This window comes from Branchiostoma lanceolatum, chromosome 1 (assembly GCF_035083965.1).
Source record: "Branchiostoma lanceolatum isolate klBraLanc5 chromosome 1, klBraLanc5.hap2, whole genome shotgun sequence".
NCBI lineage: Eukaryota > Metazoa > Chordata > Leptocardii > Amphioxiformes > Branchiostomatidae > Branchiostoma > Branchiostoma lanceolatum.
The window spans coordinates 40719090-40739805 of record NC_089722.1 but is presented as its reverse complement, the minus strand read 5'-3'; the positions used below and the strand labels follow the sequence as shown (position 1 = coordinate 40739805).

At 42.7% G+C, this 20716-nt stretch overlaps 1 protein-coding gene across 1 annotated transcript; it reads left to right on the top strand.

Annotated features, from left to right (window-relative positions):
- The first annotated feature begins 737 nt into the window (after nt 1-737).
- Nucleotides 738-19172, top strand: LOC136426598 (golgin subfamily A member 3-like). Its single transcript, XM_066415277.1, has 17 exons — nt 738-927; nt 2328-2470; nt 3437-5623; nt 6594-6692; nt 7488-7661; nt 7762-7941; nt 8779-8948; nt 9675-9864; nt 10420-10579; nt 11057-11271; nt 11825-11990; nt 12569-12681; nt 13212-13328; nt 13889-14014; nt 14989-15158; nt 15486-15599; nt 16574-19172. Exons 1-17 carry the CDS (start codon nt 756-758, stop codon nt 16755-16757), a joined length of 4680 nt encoding a protein of 1559 aa, XP_066271374.1. The 5' UTR covers nt 738-755; the 3' UTR covers nt 16758-19172.
- Nucleotides 19173-20716: the final 1544 nt, after the last annotated feature.

Sequence of the window (20716 nt, the reverse complement as noted above, 5' to 3'; positions counted from 1 at the left end):
TCGGTACCCCCCTCCCTACCCCCAGGCATTCTGACGTGATATGGAGTCATTGACCTATGGACAACCAGACCTGGATCAACAACAGGAGCACACACAACACAGACCAGTCACTGACGGATGCCTGTCAGGAACCCACCTTTAACCTGGTCTCCTACGACTCCGACTTGGAGTACATCGGCCGTTCGCTTCGAGGACAGGCCAGGGCAGAAGTACCAGAGGAGTTGAAGACTTTTGTGGGGGAGATTCACTCGGAACAGGAACTGGTACGTGGTGAAACTGTGGAGAAATCTGTCGTAGATTCGGCTGCACTTTCTTATAATCACTCCTCACAAGTAAGTGAAGGAAACGATCATTCTGAAGTAAAGAAGAGTGAATTGTGTGAAGGAATTGTAACTAATCGCAACCAATCAGTTTATGAAGCAGGCTCTTTAATCGGGCAAAGGGACTCCCTGATTGGAGAATGCGACAACGCCAGATCTGATAGGCTAAGCGTAAGAATCAAAACGTGCGACACGTTTCCACAACTACCTCTTGAAGACCTCCACAGCAGCGTGTTTGACCCAAGAGAAAGAATACATCAATCAAACAGCCTTTCTTTGACTGACGCTGGGAGCACTTCCTCCTTCCAACATTCTTTCTTAAGCAAGACTTATTCGAATTCCTTAGAACCCTTAGACCTGGACTTAACCGCTTGTAAGAAAGAAACAAGAGTCTCAGGACTATAAGGACCCCCCCTCCCTGCGGTGACCTCTGATATGGACTCTCCTGACATTTACCCTTCCAAACTGAATCTACCAGGTGAGCCGCTGACGTCAGCAAGGTCGCCGGGCGGGTCACGAGGCACAAGGTTCCAGGCCGCGGCTCGCGGAAATGAAATGCTGAGGTCCTTCGCAGAGACTCTCCAGTTACCAGAGTCTACTCTTACTGGTAAGTTTTGTTTTAATAAGGCTACAGTTTTTTTTAATTTGTTTGAAGCTTTCTTTATTTGTAAAAAGCTTGCTTGATACGGCCTGCAGGCTGCTAATTTCATTGAGGTCATGTGGGAAGAGATAAGTGAGTCCTGGAGACATGAATTATATTATTTAAGTCCTAGCTATTAAATCTAAAACATAGAGAGGAAACCTCACACCTACATGACATGATTGTTTGAATTTCAAAAGTAAAAACAGAATTTGAAACCTACATGTAGAGTCTGCATAATTACACAGTTTCAGGAAGTGAATGCATGTAGATCATTATGCAAGTTTTACTCCCAGCTCTCTGTTTTTGTCTTGAGCTCTTCCTGAATATATCCCAAAACCAGACAAATGAATTGATGTGTCCATATATGTGTACAAGTAAAACTAGTCAAAAGTTGCAACTTAACCTTTAGGGAAACCATTTGGGGAAGCCTTTAGTCAAGGTCGCTACAAACGTGTGTAATTACGTACTGGTACTGACGTCATATACCGGCTCAGTTAGGTATTGAGTCATACCGGTACCACTTTAAATAACTTGCCTACAGGTATTATTGTCGCATAATATGTCCATTGTGTTTCATACAGTCATAGCTAATCTTTTTCTCAAGGTCTTTTAGTGACTTTTAGTGAGCAGATTAAGCTTTTGGAATTTCACAGTTTTTAACCCCAGTAGGAATGAAATGTCAGTCTAAGAGCAAAATGGAACATCAAGTATTTTTTTCAATGCATTTTATCTGGTTTATGTTTGTTGGGACAAAGGTATTTTTTTCAGCAACATTTAATGTTTGTCATAAATTATACGTAGAGCTGTGTACCGGTACACTGTACCGATACAGTACCGGGTACAATCAATTAGGTACAGGTCCAAAATACCTGACCCTGCTGTATTGGTACTGGACCTGACTCAGGGGATGGCCACTTTGACAGATAAAAATTACTATGAAATTACCCTGGCAGTGCTCTAAAGCACAGAAAACACATTTGCATGGCTGGAGTCAAATTTTGTTTCTGTTTCTGTGTTTTCATAAAAATAATGCCTAGCACAATCAAATATTATGTTTTTACCAGTTCAAACATGCTTTTGTCCTTTTGAAAATCTAGCATTTTCCGAACAAGTATTTAAGGTACAGGTTCAGGTCCGGACCTGTACCTTAACTCGTGTACCTGCACCTGTACCTGTACCTAAAATTTCTTTAGGTACACAGCTCTAATTATACGCTTTATTTCAATAGTCTTTATGAACAGCCACAAATAAAGATCTGTACAATCCCTCCCCTTCTGCCACGTACATGTATGTACCAGTAATTACTGATGATATTTGTACGCACAGTTCAGCAGTTTGACGACAATGTACCACTTGTCTTTCAGGTAGTCCCACTGGTGACCTCCCTTCCCCGTCCGCTGATCAGACGATAGCTGAGGCAGAGAGACAGTACAGGGAGAGACTTCAGATCCACATTCAGACACAGCAACGGCTGTACCAAACCTGGGGTCAGGAACAGACTGAACAGGTATAGTAGTAGTAGTCCACAGGTATACAATCTAACATCTGCACGCACCAGTGATATCACAACTTACAGCAGCTCCAAAACACCAAGGGTATTCCCAGTGACCAAATTAAAAAGTATGTAATACAATACATACATAGGAAAGACAGTACAATTTAGAGAGGCAGACACAGCAACGGCTGTACCAAACCTAGGGCCAGGAACAAACTGAACAGGACCAGGTATACAATCTAACATTAGCTGTTCACCAACAATGCCACAACATACAGTAGCTCCAAAACTACAAGGGTATACCCAGTGACCAAATTAAAAAGTATGGAAAACATACGTAGGAAAGACAGTACAGAGAGAGGCAGAAGCAGCAAAGGCTCTACCAAACCTGGGGTCAGGAACAAACTGAACAGGTATACAATCTAACATTTGCTGTTCAGAATTCACCTACAATATCACAACTTACAGTACTAGTACATGTTGCTGCAAAACACAAGGGTATTCCCATGCAGGGACATCGACCAAATTGAAAAGTATGTAAAGGTAAAGACAGTACTGAGAGAGGCTTCAGATCCACATCCAGACACAGCAACGACTGTACCAAACCTGGGGACAGGAACAGACTGAACAGGTCTACAGTCTAACATTTGCTGTTCACCAACAATGTCACAATATACAGTAGCTACAAAACACCAAGGGTATTCCCGGGGACCAAATTTAAAAGTATGTATGGGGAAGTTAGATCATCAAGATAGTTAGAATAAAATGCACCAAATGACATTTATGTTAGTCCTAACTTCTATTGTAATAGTTGTATTTGAATAATTCATAATTGTCTATCATTAGGTTCCTCCTAAATGTTTCAGCATGTAGGGTACATTTATGCAATAAATGTCTAACATTTCTAATAACTTCCATATCATTGTTGTGTTAACTGTTGTACATAAGTAATAAAGTTCCTCCTTCGGAATGTTACAGACTAGCCCACCAGCCGTCAGAAAGTCCCCGTACATGTTCGAACCTCCCACCAAACTGCCCGCACCCAACAGAGAACACACAGCCAACAACATGTCAACAACAATAACAACAACAGAAACGATGGTGGAACCCCAGTCACCCTCCCCTGCGGAAAACGGTGACGTTGCGTACTTCGGAGGGGTCAAACTCTTCCGTAGTCCCGTGGAATCCGTAACCACAGTGAGAAGGACCACACCGTCCCCCACTGTCAGCACGGACAAGCCTCGCCACAAGAGTAAGAACGTTGGAAGGTCCGTGACCAAGAAGAAGCCGCCTAAGTCCAGCACGAGGTATCACGAAAGCCGTAGGTCGTCGTCGGGTAGCCAGGCAAGCAGTCAAACGAGCGAGCGCGTGAGGCGGTCGTCCTTTAGCAGCCAAGCTAGTGACATTAGCACAACGACCACAGCGAGCTCTAGTACACTGACGGGGCAGGAAGACGGCGGAGGGGACTCGAGCGAAGAAGTAAGCAGGTCAGCGCCGAAGAGGAGAGAAAGCGAGACAAGCACGGACTCGGAGATGGCCACTCTGGGTCAGTCCCTTCTTGCTTCCCAGGTGAGCCAGGAGACCAGCTATGTCCAGAAGGTGACTCAGTGGGGCAGGGCGGAAACAAACTCCCACGGTCCGGACGACGAAATCGACGGAGACAAGACACCGCAGCCAGAACCCTCCAAGAGCACGGATTCCGGCATCGACATTCCGGTTGACGGCATGGCAGTTTTCCAGCCAATTGGTAGCTCCACTCCCTCGAGGTTTGCGCCAACCAATCACAACGGACTAGCTGCCATTCCCGCTGCAAACAACGTCGGTTATCTTGTTCCGGTGATGCTACAGCAGGACACGGAGTATGAACAGGTTGTGTACACCACCCACCAGGAAACTGTAGAGGAACACACCACTAGTACTAGTAGCACCCATAACAGGTTGATGGAAGAAACCACTGCTATGCTAAGGGAGGGGGCCACCAAACTCCAGAAGGCCCTGATGGAAAAAGCCAAGCTGGAAGGCCAGCTGGAAATGCTGTCCACCGAGGCAGAGACGGTGATACGGGAAAGAGCAGAGCTACAGACACAACTGGCTGAGTTGCAGAAGAAACTAGAGGAACTCCGAGCAAGCGGTCACGGGGAGACGAAAGACACAAGGGCTCTCTCAAACGAGCTGCAAGTCGCGAAACAAAACAAGGAACACCTGGAAAAAATGTTACAAGACTTGCAGCTGCAGTTGGAAAACAAGGCCCAGACGATACAGGTACTCAACGACGAGCTACACGCAGCTCACGAGTCAAACTCCAAGCTTCTCGAAAAAGCGGAAGAGCTGAGGAGAGAACTCGAAGGTAAAGAGACAAACCTTGAAGAAATCAAGGTCCAGCTCTCGGGACTGCAGGTCCAACTTAAGGAAGTCCAGCAGGAGAGACTCCAATCGCAAAGCGAACTTAACGTAGCGCAGGGGGACGTGGAATCCTTGGTGAGCGCTAAGGACTGGTTCCAAGAACAGCTCAAGTTTACGCAAGAAGCGAGGGCGCAACTTCAGGGCGAGCTGACAACGTTCCAAACGAGCTACGTCTCGCAGGCAGCGGTCGTGGAGCAACTGAAAAGCGACAATGCGAACCTACGCCAGCAGGTGCTGGACACCCAGCAGGCCGCCATGAAGGGGAAGGAAGACCTCGCAAAACACCTAGAGATGATCGAAGCCGAGATGCTCTCGCGGGAGGCGGCCTTCGAACAGCTTCAGCGCGAGAAGACGGCAATCGAAGACACGTTCTCGGAGCGGCTGGAATCCATACAAGGTGAGAAGGCACAGTTGTCCAGCATCGTGTCTACAGTAAGCGAGCTTCAGCACGAGTTAGAGAACGCGAAACAGGAGCTGCGCAGGAAAGTTGCGGCCGTGAACGTGCTGGAACGGGAGCAGAGGGAGCTCGTGAAGAGACTGACGCTGACCCAGGAGTGCCTGGCAGAGCGAGACAAGTCCATCGAGTCTCTGCAGGGGAAGTCTGTGGAAGCGGAGATGAAACTACAGGCGGCGCAGAGCGACGTCCGCTCCAAGGAGAACGAAATCCAAGCTCTCCGGGAGGAGAAGACGGCGGTGGAAGTGGCCATGGCGGCCATACAGGAGGAGAAGAGAAGCTTCGACACAGCAACTAAACAGCTACAGGTAGGAGTGCTTTCTTGAAATTTCTTATCATGCCTGCGTTTTGTTGCTTTGCTTAGAACTCAACAGGCAAAAACCAAACATCTATATGTAAGTTTGTACTCACACTGAATGTAAAACAGTGGCTGTTTTTTGCTGTTGTTGTTGTTGCTTAGCTTTTGTTTGAAATCGTTCTTTCCCTACTCAAAATGTAAGTTTGACATCCATAATACTACTACTAGTACACGGACCTTGCAATTGTACAGCAAGACAGACTGTATGTTTGCACTACAGAATCTGTTGTAAAGAATTTCAAAGTATTTTAAATGTTGAAAAATGTGAGTTTATGATCATCACAATGACAGGTGTAGCACTTAGGCGATCACAATACACAACCTACACGTACATAAACCCCTCTAGCTATAGCACTTACCGGGTACAACAAGCATGGTTCTTTTCAGCCAGAGCAATTTCCAGGTGCTCAATTTTTTGTTAGTGGTTCATTGATGAATGTTAAACATGAAGATTTAAAGACAAATCAATCTCTACAACCGGATAAAATAGGGAGAGTACTTCCAAATGATCTGAGTGGCATCCATCACTCTTTCTCCCGCGTCGCTACCATGGACTGGCAGAACCTGTTTCTCCAGTTACATGTTTTGCACCAGTTTTGGTTTGTTCTGCCTGTTCATTCTAGTGACACAGAAGAAGAAAAATGATATGTTGGTGGTTGTTTTAACATCAGATTCTAAACAAACTATGACATGGTGTTCATTGTCAATGATGGTCTGTTACAGTAGTGTTCATGATAACACATTTACATAAATTAACACAGAATGAGTCCTTAATAGCTTGAATAGCACCTCCCATCTTAAGCACATTCATTTAAGCCAGCTCCTCTTTTAAGTGCTCCATTTATGTTGTCGGTTATTTTTCAGACCTAAAGCTGTTATTTGTTGTTAACGATGTTGTTTTGTACTGAATATACGTACAGGAAGACATGGGGAAGGTAGACGTGAGGTTCCGTCAGATGAAACAGGAGGTGTCCATAAAAGCAGAACAGCTGGAACTGGTCCAACAGGAGAAGAACAAGGTAGGTTTGTTGCCAGGCTGAAATACTGGATGCATGTTTGCTGTTGTACACCCAAAATGTGTGCCTGGTTTTTTGCTGTGGGTGCTCCAGTGCTTGTGGAGGGGTATACGTAATAGGTACGTAAAGGAAGTACTATACAGTGTACTACAAAAGGTTATTGTTGACATTTTAACGTCAGACTGTACATGACTGTAATGCACTTGTTAACCCAAATTTGGGGCTGTGTGTTTGGGTATGTAAAGGAAGTATTGTACAGTCTAATATAAACTTTATTCTTTACATTTAAGTGTCAGAAAAAATAAGAAAACCATAGGGCTTGTTGTCTTATTTATTTACAGCTGAGTTTATAAGAAGTTAATTTTGTCATTTCAGTTCTGAAGAGAGACAGTGAGGTTATAATTAGGCTTGGCTGACATTCTACTATCTTCTACATTTATGTTGTTTTATTTCTGCATATATTTAGATTCTAGGATAGGTGCACCTGTGCACAAAATGAATTTCAAGCCCTATATTTTTAGCTTATTAGTTTCTACTACATGTACATTTTGGGATAGATTGGTTCTTAGATTTTCTAGAATTTTGTAAATGATTGGAAGAGGCAAATAATGTTGCACATGTAGGTTGATGTCATTTACACAAGTTTCTGTTTAGAATAAAGTTTACTCATCGAGAAAATCAAGATATCACTCAAGACAGTAAGTGGCTGTACCTAGATTGGTAGCTAATTGTCTTCATCATCTGCTTGATTTAACATTAACAGCTAACAAGTATGCTTCTCCCCTTTTCCCATTCCAGCTCCAAGCGGAGTTGTCAGCCCTGCAGGAAGAGCTGTCAGAGCAGCAGCACCACCTAGAGACCTACAACAGTACTGCAGCAGACAAGGACCAGCTTGTTGAGGAGATCCGAGCCAGCAGGGTGGTGTTGGAGGGGGAGCTGGGCGGCCTGAAGCAGCAGCTGCACGAACTCCAGGTAAACAGAATCTACTACGACCAGACTGCAGTTCTCTCAGCTCCAGTTTAACAGCATAAGAAAGCAATTTAGTAAAAGGAAATATTAATTTTCCTCACAGGTGTCCTACGAGAGAGTTAAAGAAGAGAAGTCAGCCCTCTCCGGTGAGCTGAGCTCGACCAGGCTGCAGTTCTCTCAGCTACAGCTGCAGCTGGAAGGTGCGATACAGGAGAGGTCGCACCTGGAGGAGCAGCTGAGGGACATGCAGAACAAACAACACGACCAGTCGACCATCACACAGGTACTAACGGGCAGAATTTTATCTCCATGAAAAATGGAGATATTGTTTTGAGTGTGTCTGTGTGTTTGTGTTTCTTGATGGATTATGATGATTTTTGGTACTATGTAGGTAGGTATTAGAAAGACAAAGGTCAAGATCGATTTTGGGCCCCCTGTTATGTGACCTTGTTTCTCTTTGTTTTATCTGAGTAAATCAGACAATTATGCTGAAGTTTCTTCCAGCAGTTTGGGATAGACTGTGTGTTAAATTTTATGTCAAAACGTCCATGAATCCTGTTTTTCAACCTTGCCGATGAATGGGGGAAGAAATAGGTACAAGCTGTGTAAGACTAGACTGTATGATGTTTGATCCACTCACACTGGGATGGACCCCCCTCCTTTTGATAGGCGTTTTGGGATTTGTGCGTGCTCGAGTTGTGGCTCTCCTCTCACACATAGGTTCTGAAACTTTGAGAAAGAATATCTCTTACCATAGCTAGGCACTCATTTTCACCTGAGTCTAGTGAGGAAATAGGTGTTAAGTGCCTTTTAGCATTGGATAGCTGGGAGAAGGTTGAAAAAGTATACTGTAATTCTCTTTATCGTCACGGTAGCAAAATTTCACGGTGTAAGGAAAACAGACATTTTCACTGAATTTCAACTTCACGATGCCGGCGAGTGCTTTACAGAACGAATGTGTGAAGGAATCAATGAATGATAACAACAGGTTTTTTTATAAGTTTACAGTACAGTGGTGACTCTGAAAACCTTGAACATATACTGTAAAGCTACAGTGAAAGGAACAAGAATTACAGTAATCAAAAACTTGAAAATGAAGCAAAACAATAATTTTCCCCAGGAAAACTCCTCCCTGAAGCAGAAGATTGCTGACTTGCAGACGTCCAGTCACCAGGAGCTGGGTAAGCAGAAGGCTAAAGTGCTGAAGCTGGGGACGGAGCTCAACACCGCACACCAGGAGCTGCAGGCCCGGCAGACTTCATACGAGAACACCGTCAGTCTACTCTCCAGGTATGATGTTGCAGTGATACTGTAAGTTGTTTGTGTGCAAGTTTCTTGCAGTCTGCTGAAAGTTGAGAAGAACATGATAAATAAAGGTTTGAATAAAGCAGTAACTGTTGTTACTTTCCTTAAAGTAAATTACCTCACAAACTCTATGTACAAAATGTATCTTCTAGTTCTACTTTAATAGGAAAATCCAGACTTCAGATGTTCTGTTGAAGACAGTGGGCAGCTATTTCTACTGCAAGAACAATTTGAGCAGGAAGCCGGGTATCAGGAAGGATAGGGCTGTATCTTTAATAATTCTTACACATCTTTGCCCCAAATAGCTCCTTATCATGTGTGTTTTTCCCAATTAGCTGCAGAATGCTGTCCGGGAGAAGGAACAGGTGGAACTTCAGCTGTTCCAACAGCAGTAACAATTTGTTTTACAGGCGCTGGGGCTTTACACTTTTTTGTCCTTAACAGATCTTTATGTTTGTGGAACAGCAAGAACTGTACCTTTGTCAAAGTTCTTACCAATCATTGTTTAAAACAGCTCTTTGTGTTTTTTTCCATACATAGCAAGCTTCAGAATGCTGTCCATGAGAAGGAGCAGGTTGAACAGCAGCTGCGGCTGTTGCAGGGACAGTTTAAGCAGGAGACAGTGGAACAACAGGGCTTTGACTGTACCCTAAAAAATAGTTATAATTCTTACACGTTTAAAACAGCTCTTTTTGTTTCTTTCTTTCACAGTAAGCTGCAGAATGCTGTCCATGAGAAGGAGCAGGTTGAACAGCAGCTGCGCCTGCTACAGGGTCAGTTTGAGCAGGAGACGTCAGAACAGCAGGGCCAGCTGACCACCCAGCTGCAGCAGGTGCACCACGAGCTGGACCTGGTCAGGCAGAGGAAGGACGGCATCGAGAAGCAGATGCTGCAGCTGCAGGTGGGGAACACAATCATTGTTATTAGTTGTCAGGTTTTAAGCTAGGATTTGTAGACGGCGCATGCAAAAATTGGGGGAAGGGAGAACAGTCAGAATCAGCTTTCTCCTATGGGCTCTATAGATTAACAATTACCTCAGGCTGGTAGTTTTACATGTCAATCAATTGTCATCCTGTCCCAGTGTCTGGTATGAGAAAAAAACAGTCGCTGTGTGTGTGTGAAACACATGTACATGTGTATATAATTACCTTGGTGTCTTTTGGGTGTTCCCTGGAAAAGAAGGGCATCTAAATTAGAATTAATTCGTTCTAATTTCTTTGTTTTCTTATTATTGAAAAGAGTAGCACGCTTGCCTCAAGACACAAGCCGTAGCGAAGCTGCACTGCACTACTACACATACTATTAGGTACTTTTAAAAAAAGCACCATGCTTCACCTCTATTGGGGATGATGACAGAAGAAAGGCACAGCGTTGTCTAATACTTTACATAAAAAAGTCCAATTTTTTAGTTCGAGAGGTGGCATTGATGGAAAATCTGTTTTCCTTCTCTCTCCAGGCCAGCACGCACAGTGAGATCGAGACGTACCGTCAGCGCATCGTGATTCTGGAGCGGGATCTGCAGACGACGCGGGAGCACACGACGGAGCTGCGCAGGACCGAGGAACAGAACCAGGAACTCCTGCTCCAGCTGGAGAGGGAACGCGGCAGGCTTGCAGGTCTGTGGGTTTTGTTTCTGTCACATAACAGATCTCCTCAAATGATAACTAGCATCAGTCTTATACATTGTGTATCTCTGCCAATGAAGTTGTTCTCTCTAGTGTGATTGATGATGAACAAATGAACTATTCTATAAGAAATATGTTTCCTTTGTGTCTCAGACCCGCTGCCCTAAAATGTTGTAATTTGCAACAAATAGAATCACTGTAAGCACATCAAATCTTTATATGAGCTGACAGTTTCTAACTTTATGTTTATAGTGAAAGTATTCCAAGGTAGTTTGACTGCTGTGAGTGTTATTTAGTAAATAATGATACAGTCATATTTGTAGTGAAAGTCTCTCTTCTTCATCTTCTTGTACTTCATCCTACTGAAGCTGTGTAGCTTTTCCCTGAAAAGTCTGAAAGACATACAACTGAAATTATGTGTCCTGGAAGGATTTGTTCAATCATATCTACTTCTTCCTCCCCCCCCAGGCGTGACCCAGAGCCACACCAGTCTGAAGCAGCACGCCTCGCACCTGGAGGCCGTCTTGGCGCGGCGGGAGACGTCTCTGAAGGAGCTGAGTGCCCAGGCCAGACAGGCCCTGGAGGTGAAGGAGGTGGAGGACAGGCGGACCAGCGAGAGGGTGCAGGAACTGGAGGCCGCGCTGAAACAGGAGAGGGCAACCAGCAAGGACCTCAGGAAACAGGTAATGTCTTTGGAACTTCAAGGGTATGTCTTAAGATGCTCTTGAAAAAAAGGTATTGCTTGTCATTTCCTCTCTGGATGTGGCTCTGAGGCAAGAGAGGGCAGCCAGCAAGGACCTCAGGAAACAGGTAAGTCTTTATTAGAACTTCAGGCAAGAGGAAAACAAGTTTCTATAGACAGCACTGGTATTGTGATAGAAAGTACAGTATTAACCTGGGTGCCATCCTGGTACTAGCATTTACCTGGATAAAAACTAACTAGAAAGGTACCCAGGCCAGTATTCATTGTTTTAAAGAAAAAGAAAAGTTTGAGTTTTAATGACTGTACATGCCAGACAATCTCTAACTAGTCACAATGGCCTTTTCTATTTTTAGTAGAGTAGTATGGTTTATTTCTCTAACGTGACAGCCAAGTTTGCAGTAGCTGTTTGTAACCGCCCATCATCACTCCTTATTTCAAAAGAATGATTATCGTTTAACTCAGCAGATATTTACAGAATGATCTTATAATCCCGACAATTAAGAATAACTTCCTTTCCCTGCTTGGTTCTCTAGGTTGCTGCTAAACACTCCGAGATGAAGCGAGTGGAGGTGAAGCTGCAGACGATGCATCGGGAGAAGGAGGAGCTGGTCCAGACCTTCAGGGGGAAGGATGGGGAGGTGGAGAGGCTACAGCAGGAGCTGGGACAGGCCAGGCAGGCCGAGGCACAACAGGCAGAAGGTACAGCAGTCTCTCACACTAATACTCTCACACACACACTCGTTCAGGGGGAAGGATGGGGAAGTAGAGAGGCTGCAGCAGGAGCTGGGACAGGCCAGGCAGGCCGAGGCACAACAGGCGGAAGGTACAGCATTTCTGGGATATTCTTCCCTCTGAAAGCTGGCCAGGTCATTGCTGTTTTGAAACATGACTTGCATAATAATTATTATTGTTATAACACTGGGAAGGATTGTACTTCAGAAGCACTACTGTGTTTCGGTGCAAAATTCACAGGAACACTTTATTGTAGATTATAGTGCCAAATTGTAATAATGATGTTATAGGCATTTCAAATAATTTAGGTTTAAGTTGCATGTATTGAACAGTAGATGTCAGCTGTGCAGGTAGTTGCTGCAGTCCAGTACTATATGATGATAGTGTATGATTATGGATTGCATGTAAATGGTACCTAGGTTGAAAGAACTTTGCTACCGTTAGACTAACATAAAATGGATTGATCGATTGATTGCAGATGTAATCAGCTGACTGATTGATTGATTGATTGATTGATTGATTGATTGATTGATTGATTGATGCAGATGCCCGACAGCTGCGGACGCGGCTGCTGGAGTCCAGGCGACACGTGGAGCGACTGCAGAGGCAGCTGAACGACAAGGACGACAAGGAACCCGTCATCACTGACCAGATCAAGGTACTAGAATCTTATCATTACTCCATGTCAAGGATGTGATGTATTGTTCTGGGTGTGTCTGTCTGTCTGTGTGTGTGTGTGTTTGTGTTTCTGGGATTATCAATGTATACTATCCAGATCAAGGATCTGCTTGTTTCTTCCTCCCAAGGATATGAAGCATTGTTCTGTGTGTGTGTGTGTATTTCTCTGTTGATGTGTGTGTGTTTCACTGTATGTGTGTGTGTGTGCATGTGTGTGTGTGTGTGTGTGTATGTGTGTGTGTGTGTATATGTGTATGTGTTAGTGTGAGTGAATGTTTGTGTGTGTGTGTTTCTGTGATTCCCAATGTAAACAATACAAATGTACAGCATAAATAAAGGTTAGACATCTAGGTAATGAGATACTCCCACCTGTTTTTTTCACCTGTTTTCCTTGATCTGTCTCCCCTGTAGAACCGTGCAGTGGCGTGAGATAGATATGGTATCCATAGTCAGACTCGTTCTTCACACCTGTTGTCTCACCTGTTGACTCACCTGTTGTCTCACCTGTAGAACCTGCAGTGGCAGGTAGAGCAGCGTGAGAAGGAGGCTGCGGCCCTGAAGGAGAAGCTGCGGCTGAGAGAGAAGCGCCACGCCCTGGAGATGGACAACATGAGGGCAGCCTGTCAGGTCAGGAAACAGCACAACATTTTCTATCAATAGTGATACTTTCATTTGTTCTACATGACCAGTTAACTGCCTTTAGGCATAACACATTCAGTTTTGTACAGTAGGTACAGGCTGTGTAAAACCTGACTGTAAGCTTTGATACGCTTACACCAGGATGGACCCCTATTCTTTTCTATAAGTGTGGTGGGTTCTTTACATTACTCAATGTGTGGCTCTCCTCAAACACGGAACTTTCGGCTTCAAGTCCCTTCTTAATCTTGTACCAAACTATCTCAAAGGAGGCTTGTATTTAGAACCAGGAAGTTGTTGTTGATTTGTGATCCTAAAATTCATTAATGGTGTGGCATGGGTAGGCTTCCCCTAAAAAACAAGTCATTAAAATGAGATATTTAGTACAGTCATGAATTTTCTTTCCTTTTTCGAGCACTATAATTACTATTTTTCTACATGACTACAACTTCTTCTCAAATATCATCTTTTCCCTTCACGTTTTGATATTTTACGTGCAGACTTTAAGACTTGTAAAAAGAGAACTGACCCATTGTGACCTTGAACCACAGGTGTCCCAGAAGGACCTTGACTCCTTGAGACTGGAGCTGTCTTCAGCCAGGAAGGAGAAGTTCATCATGCAGGCCAAGATGTCCGAGATGCGAGCAGCGCTCAAGTCCTCCCTCAAACAGAACCAGGTGGGTTTGTGTAGCTTCTACCAGGCTTCACATGGTGATGGCAACCACTCGTATTATCTTTATTCGTATTCAGATACATAGTACAGATACATAGTACAGATACATAGTACAGATACAAATACAGATCGAGTATGGTGACTGTGTCAATTGACACGGTAGCCTTCGCGTGGATTTGTTTAGGGTGGATAACAGGTTGCGCATCTGAGACCCACACACTTTGGGCATCCGCCATGTCCAGCGGCACCAATTCGAGGGAGACGTGCTGGTTCTGGTTGGAATGCTTGCAGCGAGCTGCCGGATGACTCTTGCACTCGAGGTCCTCCTTGATAACGCCAGCCCGCCTGGCGCTGCTCTCGTCCGCCAGTTGAAGACAGCTGCCGTTGGAGACTTGTCCCTCTAACTGAGGGGGGAATGCGTGTAAAGTGCCTTTCCCAATGGCACAACGCCTGGGCGCTAGTTCGGACATGTCACTGGGCACAACCCTGGGATTCAATCCCGGGTCCCATTGTTTGACAGCCGTGCGCTCTGCACTTGCGCCACACGACGCCACACCAGGCTTCACAACTGCAGCACAAACTACAAAATCAGCGAACCTCAAGCCTCTACCAGGCTCTAAGGATTGCTGGAAAAATAGTAGAAATTGGCCAAATATGGTGGATAGTAAGTAAGTATGCTAGGCAAGTCAGTCAGCCAATAGGGTTCAATATCGCCTATTGAACCTTCTTGCATATTGGCCGACTGACTCGCCTACTATTTTTCCAACGATCCACAGAGCCTGGTAGAGGCTAGGTGTGCTGATTTTGTTACTTTGTGCTGCAAATATCAGGCTTTGTCTTCAAATTATGTCAATGTCTCTCTCATGTAAGACTGCACAAGATTTATTTTCATGGGTCTCATTTCTCATACATTTAAAGTAAAAATGTGAATTTCTGCAAGCTTTGTTCCCAGTCTTACCAATAACTCCCTCTCCTCAGACAATCAAAGCGCGTCTTGCCAAGAGAAGCGAGACGGACAAGACGTCGGTGGAGGACCAGGCGTCTGTGAAGGCCCTGTCGTCGCTGGAGGCCATCATGGCTGGGGTCAGTCTGGAGGTCAAAGTGGACGAGACTCTGCTGAACCCACCTTCCTTCACTCAGGACAGCAAGTAGGTTCATCTTACAGAACTCTTCTCGTGTGGTTAGGCTAGAAGACATGGGATCGAGGGGTTTGATTTCTGACATTTCTGGCTAGACAAAGGCACCTTGCAAGACTTTCCCCATTCCACCCATGTAAACATTGGGTTACCTGACTTTGGTTTCAAGGGTAAAAAAAGTCTACTGTAGATAATGTATTCTGTTGGTTTATTCACCTACAAGTTTATAATATGGTGTTTCTGTTACAAGATTTAGTAATTGCCATGCAGATTTTTTACTTTTAAGATTTGTCAGCAATTGCATTTTACTGGTGATGAATGCCGTGATGTTTTCCCAAGGCCCCTTAGTATCCTGCAGTCCTGCCTGACGACCCTGCGTGGTGAGATGAGTGCCTTACAGAAACAGATGGACGAGCACACGGCTACCGTCATCAACTCTACTCAGGCATGGAGGTACGCAATAATTCCTCTAACACTGTATCCAACTTTAAAGGAATATTTAGTTATTTATTGATTATTTCAGATCTGTTTTCTTTATATACAGGGTAGGCACGCTCAATACACTGCTTATTAACACACTGCTTTACAGGCATGCCCTGTACAGAATAACATAAACAGACTGAATGAAATAAACAAGGAAAATGATACTGAACAAAAAGTAACCAACAATATATACACAACAAAACGTCAAATCCAAATCATATACCATAAATCAAAGTCGATGTGGCAGGCTGGGTCTCAGAATGTTGGACAAGTCTGAATAATTCTGAATGTTGGGCGCATTTTGATGTGTTCAAAAATTGAAGAAAAGAAGATTTTCCTAGAACTGTCATAGAGTTGAATTCGTTATCTTTTCACCAAGTACAATGAGGGCATAGCTTTAAAAATGTTTGCTGTCAGATGTGCAAAGGTTACATGTAGGTGTGACTGGTCGTTCAATGAAATGTAACCGGCTGTTGTCGTGCCGCATGCCTATGTAGTTGGTGTGTCATGCCGAATGGCGGTTATACCGGCTATATACGTGTAGATACAGATACATTAGAATGTATTGGGTACTGGTATACAATCAAATCTCAACAAATTCAAAGTCAACCCAAGCTCCATTTGAAGGGATTATGAACATTCATATTATATACTTTTGTCGTCTCAAATATGTCTAAGACTGACTTAAATTATTTTTGCCATATTCTTTAAAGGACAAATGAAGAAGGATCTCTAGAGGGAGAAGATGACGATGCCAAAAAGTAAAAAGTTCTATGTACATGTACATGAATATTCTAACAACTAACAGTTGGGCAAGGCATCATACAAAGAGGGGATTAAGAGCTCACAAGCTAACAGATACATCTATATGTGGTGGCTTGGGAAGTTAAAGTCAAAGTTCAAAGATGCAACATCGAGTTCAACATTTTCCTTTACTCGTTCAGGCACGTTGAGACTCAAGTCCACTGTTTGAAGATGGCCGTTTCTCCACCGACTTCCCCGCCCAAGTCTCCAGACATCGCGCCACCTCAAGTACCAGTTCAAGTCTCCCCAGAAGGATTAACACAAGGAACAACACAAGGACCTCCCTTGTCCCCACCTGCCATTAATGGTGTACAAACAATGTGATTTAGATCTGTAAATAGTTTCATCAGGTTGGTAAATGACTGGAGAACAAAGTTTGTTTAATACAACTGAAGAGTTAAATTAAATACCTTGCCAATGTTTCTGTGACTGATTGTCACCTTCTTCAGGGCAATGCTGACTAGTTCTACTTTGCACTGCAGTTAAGTCACGTTTGGTGACGCATTCTTCACACTACAGCAGCAACACCTAGCTGATATAGATCTAGTCAGTATTACCCTGCGAAAGGTGACAAATGGTCACTAAAATGTTTGCTTTAAGGTATTAACTCTCTGGTTTTGTACCAAGTACTTTGTTATTCAATGTGATTTAAAATCCACTACTGACATAGCATTATTAGATTTCCCTGTTCCCTTACTATAGGCACCCACCATTCATTTACAGTGGGGAACGTTGAACTGTGTTTAGGGAGAGCCACATCCTGAGCATCTCATTCCCTTTAGCCCCCTAAAAGATTCTGTATATAAGGATTATTGGTAACTGGAAGGTTGAGGTTTTCTGTAAATAACTGACTGCAGTTAACTTAAGATTAGAAAATTAAATGATGAAAGTTGAACTGTCAAAAAAGCACTCTTTGATAGCAAAACTCCAAGCACAGTTTCCTATATAGACTGTACAGGCAATTTGTAGTTTGAACTAAACCTCGTAAGGGGATAAGATTTGACCACTTTTTGTTTAATCTACATTGTATGAAGCACCTACAAAAAACACATAAAAATTCAGTGGTAACCTCCATAAAGATCCTGATTTTAAAACAGCCACAGTAGAACAATACTCTTTGATGACTGATGTAAAGATTTGACCACATTTTGTGGAATATTGAATGACAATCAAGTTCTTTGGTTTATTACTATTGGAGGAAGATCATATAGTAATAGCTTTAATCGGCACATTTTCAAAGCACTTTGAATGCATTTGAGGGTTTAACCCTTTCCTGCTAAGGTTAGTCTTTGGGCACGAAATGTGTATTTGATACAGGGTTAACCAACAGGGAGAAGGTTCAGGTAGTGGACACTTGGTAAGGTTACATTCTTTCTTCAGCTTAAAACTTTAAGGTAAAGCTGTGTATCTAATCATTTACATGTTAAAGGAAAGAAAAGAGTTGCCACCTACATGTAGGCCAGGTATAAAACAGTTCTGTGAAGATGGTGACAAAATATGTTGTTATTTTTTGTCTGTAAGCAAATTGTACTAAGGTTGCATATAGCAAATTCAAAGGAAACATAGCAACAATTCCTTGCATAGAGAAACTGATGATTTAGTTGCTTTGCTGGAAGAGATTGAATAAGTCCCTGTAGAAGTTTTTCGAGATGTTAAGAAGCATATTTTAGGGGTAGCTGTGGCGTAAAACTTTGTACATATAGAATTTTAAGTAGTCGCTTGAAGTTGAGACAAGTTTGTTTGTTATACTTTCCAACATAGCTTTCTAAACTGTTGCTGCTAGTTCGCTTCATATTCTAAAGCCAAAGTATTTGAAGCAGTTATGTGCAATGTTTAATTTTTAGCCAATGTATCATAGCAAATTATATGTTCTGTATTCATTATTAATACCATATGAAGTATGTAATATAATTCACTTTGTACAGTAGCTGCATAGTTGGTAATATAGGTCCACAATCTTTTTAAAAGGTAGCTTCTAGCACCAGGTGCCTTCGTAGAAGTAGCACCAAAATGTGGAATCATTTTCTTTTTCTCTTTTATTTCAATTAGACAAGGATAAGCCACATTTTTGCCTGGTATTTATCTGGTAATCCCTATTTTAGCTATAACCCCCTCTGCAGCTGTGTACTGGAACGGGTGGATAGTTACATTTCAGTACATGCATGTTCTTGGCACAAGTGTTTAGCCAGCCAACTGCTTAGCCATATTGATGAAAAACCTTGGATCTGGGGGGAGGGGAGTCTATTCAAGACATGAACATGTTATTAGGTATTGCATTTGTGATTTCGGATGGTGACGTAAAGCCGGCGGCCTTGTATGCGGAAGATTCAGGCATAAGCATTCGGCATCAATCCTCTCTACGTAAAAGAACCCAGCACACTTATCGAGAACTGTGCATATGCATATGCAATGAAAAGGTTTGAAAGGGACACTGAAACTGTTTTACCATTAACAGTACAATGTGATATTCGATATACGTGTCGTTTCAACTGAAAATACATGTACATGTACTACCTGTATGCATGTGTGTGTGTGTGCGCACACTCTTCCTCTCTGTGTTTACACTGGGCATAAACCCAAGGAGTTTTTTCAGCAAGATCTTCCAAACTGTTTAATGTTTTTTAAGGATTGAAGAAGGTTTTAGGGGCAACAGGAACATTTGACACCAACTATGTAATCTTGAATCTAGTGCAATAAAGGACAAAAGTTTACAAACCATATACAAGATGAAATGCAAAATATTCTGTTTCTTGTGTTTTTTATTTACTATACTGCTGCACTTACAATGTATATATACATAGAGAAAAAGAATTGGGTCCAGGAAGACCCCAAGCACACAAACCATATTTTCCACTCTTTGATACGAACTATGCTCATTTTCTATTGTAAGCAGAAATGAAGAATCTTTGGTGTATAATCTATTTCAACTCTGAACTCTCACTGGTCATAACCAGCCTTCAATTAGAAAACAAAAGATGCTAAAATCAAAGTAAATTGTTATTATCATTATTGATAGTATAGTATGTACTAAGTTGTCACAACTTATTTACATTCATGACTCAAGACCAAACTTTTGACCAAACACCTGTTCTGTAAACATGACAGGACTATTTGTTACTAGAAACTTTGCTTAATTTAATGATCCTATGATTACAATTTTGATCATTTCCTAAAAGCTGCAATAATCTTTCCATTTAAACAGCCATTATGATGATAGTAAAATTATGACAAAACACATAGTATAATATGTTTACTCAGCCAAAACAGCATAGATTATAAATCATTTGTTTTAAAGATCTTTATCATTTATGTTTTAACATATACATATAAATTGTACAGTTGATGTGATGATGCACAATATGTGATCATTTTTAGAACCCTTATAACATGATATATACAAGAAATTATAATAAAAGAGAGATATCCTTTTAAACAGTCTTGCAAGTTTCAAACACGAGGGAATGTCTGGATATTTTTCTCTGTGAAAGTAAATACATGCCTGTGCTCTTTTTTCACCGATTTATTCATTGTACACACATTGTACATACATTAGACACACAATCAAGGCTTCCCAACTAGCCTGCAGCTATTAAAAGAAGCTAACCCTGCTAACAAGACAAAATAATACAAGTGGAATTGACATGAACAGAATAACGATCTATTACATTTTTCTAAGTACATTCGGTCTATTACACATATCTGTATATTAATAGTAAGTACAGCGAGGGGTCAGGGTCAGTGCGTGCTCTGTAATGGTCTGCTAGACATTCCCAGGGTTTCCTTTTGAAGGAGGCAGTGTTGGTGGCGGTGCTCTTTAACCCCACATCCAACCAAATCAAACGTAAAATTCAGATCTCAGCCTAACCACTGTAACAGTTGTACGTTGGTATGTATTTAGCCAAGGCCAGGGGACATGGAATGAAACAAAACAATATATTGAGCCACAATGTTGTAAATTTAAGTAAATATTATCATGGCTTTTCTACAGCTCCTAGGTCATTAGAGGCCTTTGTATCTGTGTGAGGCGTCATGGCAATTGTTGGGCCCGTCTTTGTTAGACTTTGGAGTAGTCGTGCGGATTATCAAGAGCAACTGCAGGCTTCTCACATAGGCCATCTACAGGCTTCTCATATAGGCCATCTGCAGGCTTCTCATACATGCCATCGGATGGCTTCTCATATAGGCCATCTGCAGGCTTCTCATATAGGCCATCTGCAGGCTTCTCATATAGGCCATCTGCAGGCTTCTCATATAGGCCATCTGCAGGCTTCTCATATAGGCCA

Coding starts and splice junctions, on each gene's coding strand:
- LOC136426598 (XM_066415277.1), top strand. CDS start 756: ATGGACTCTCCTGACATTTACCCTTCCAAACTGAATCTACCAGGTGAG. Junction 2,471..3,436: donor GTCAGGAACAGACTGAACAG/GTATAGTAGTAG, acceptor GGAATGTTACAG/ACTAGCCCACCAGCCGTCAG. Junction 15,159..15,485: donor TCCTTCACTCAGGACAGCAA/GTAGGTTCATCT, acceptor TGTTTTCCCAAG/GCCCCTTAGTATCCTGCAGT.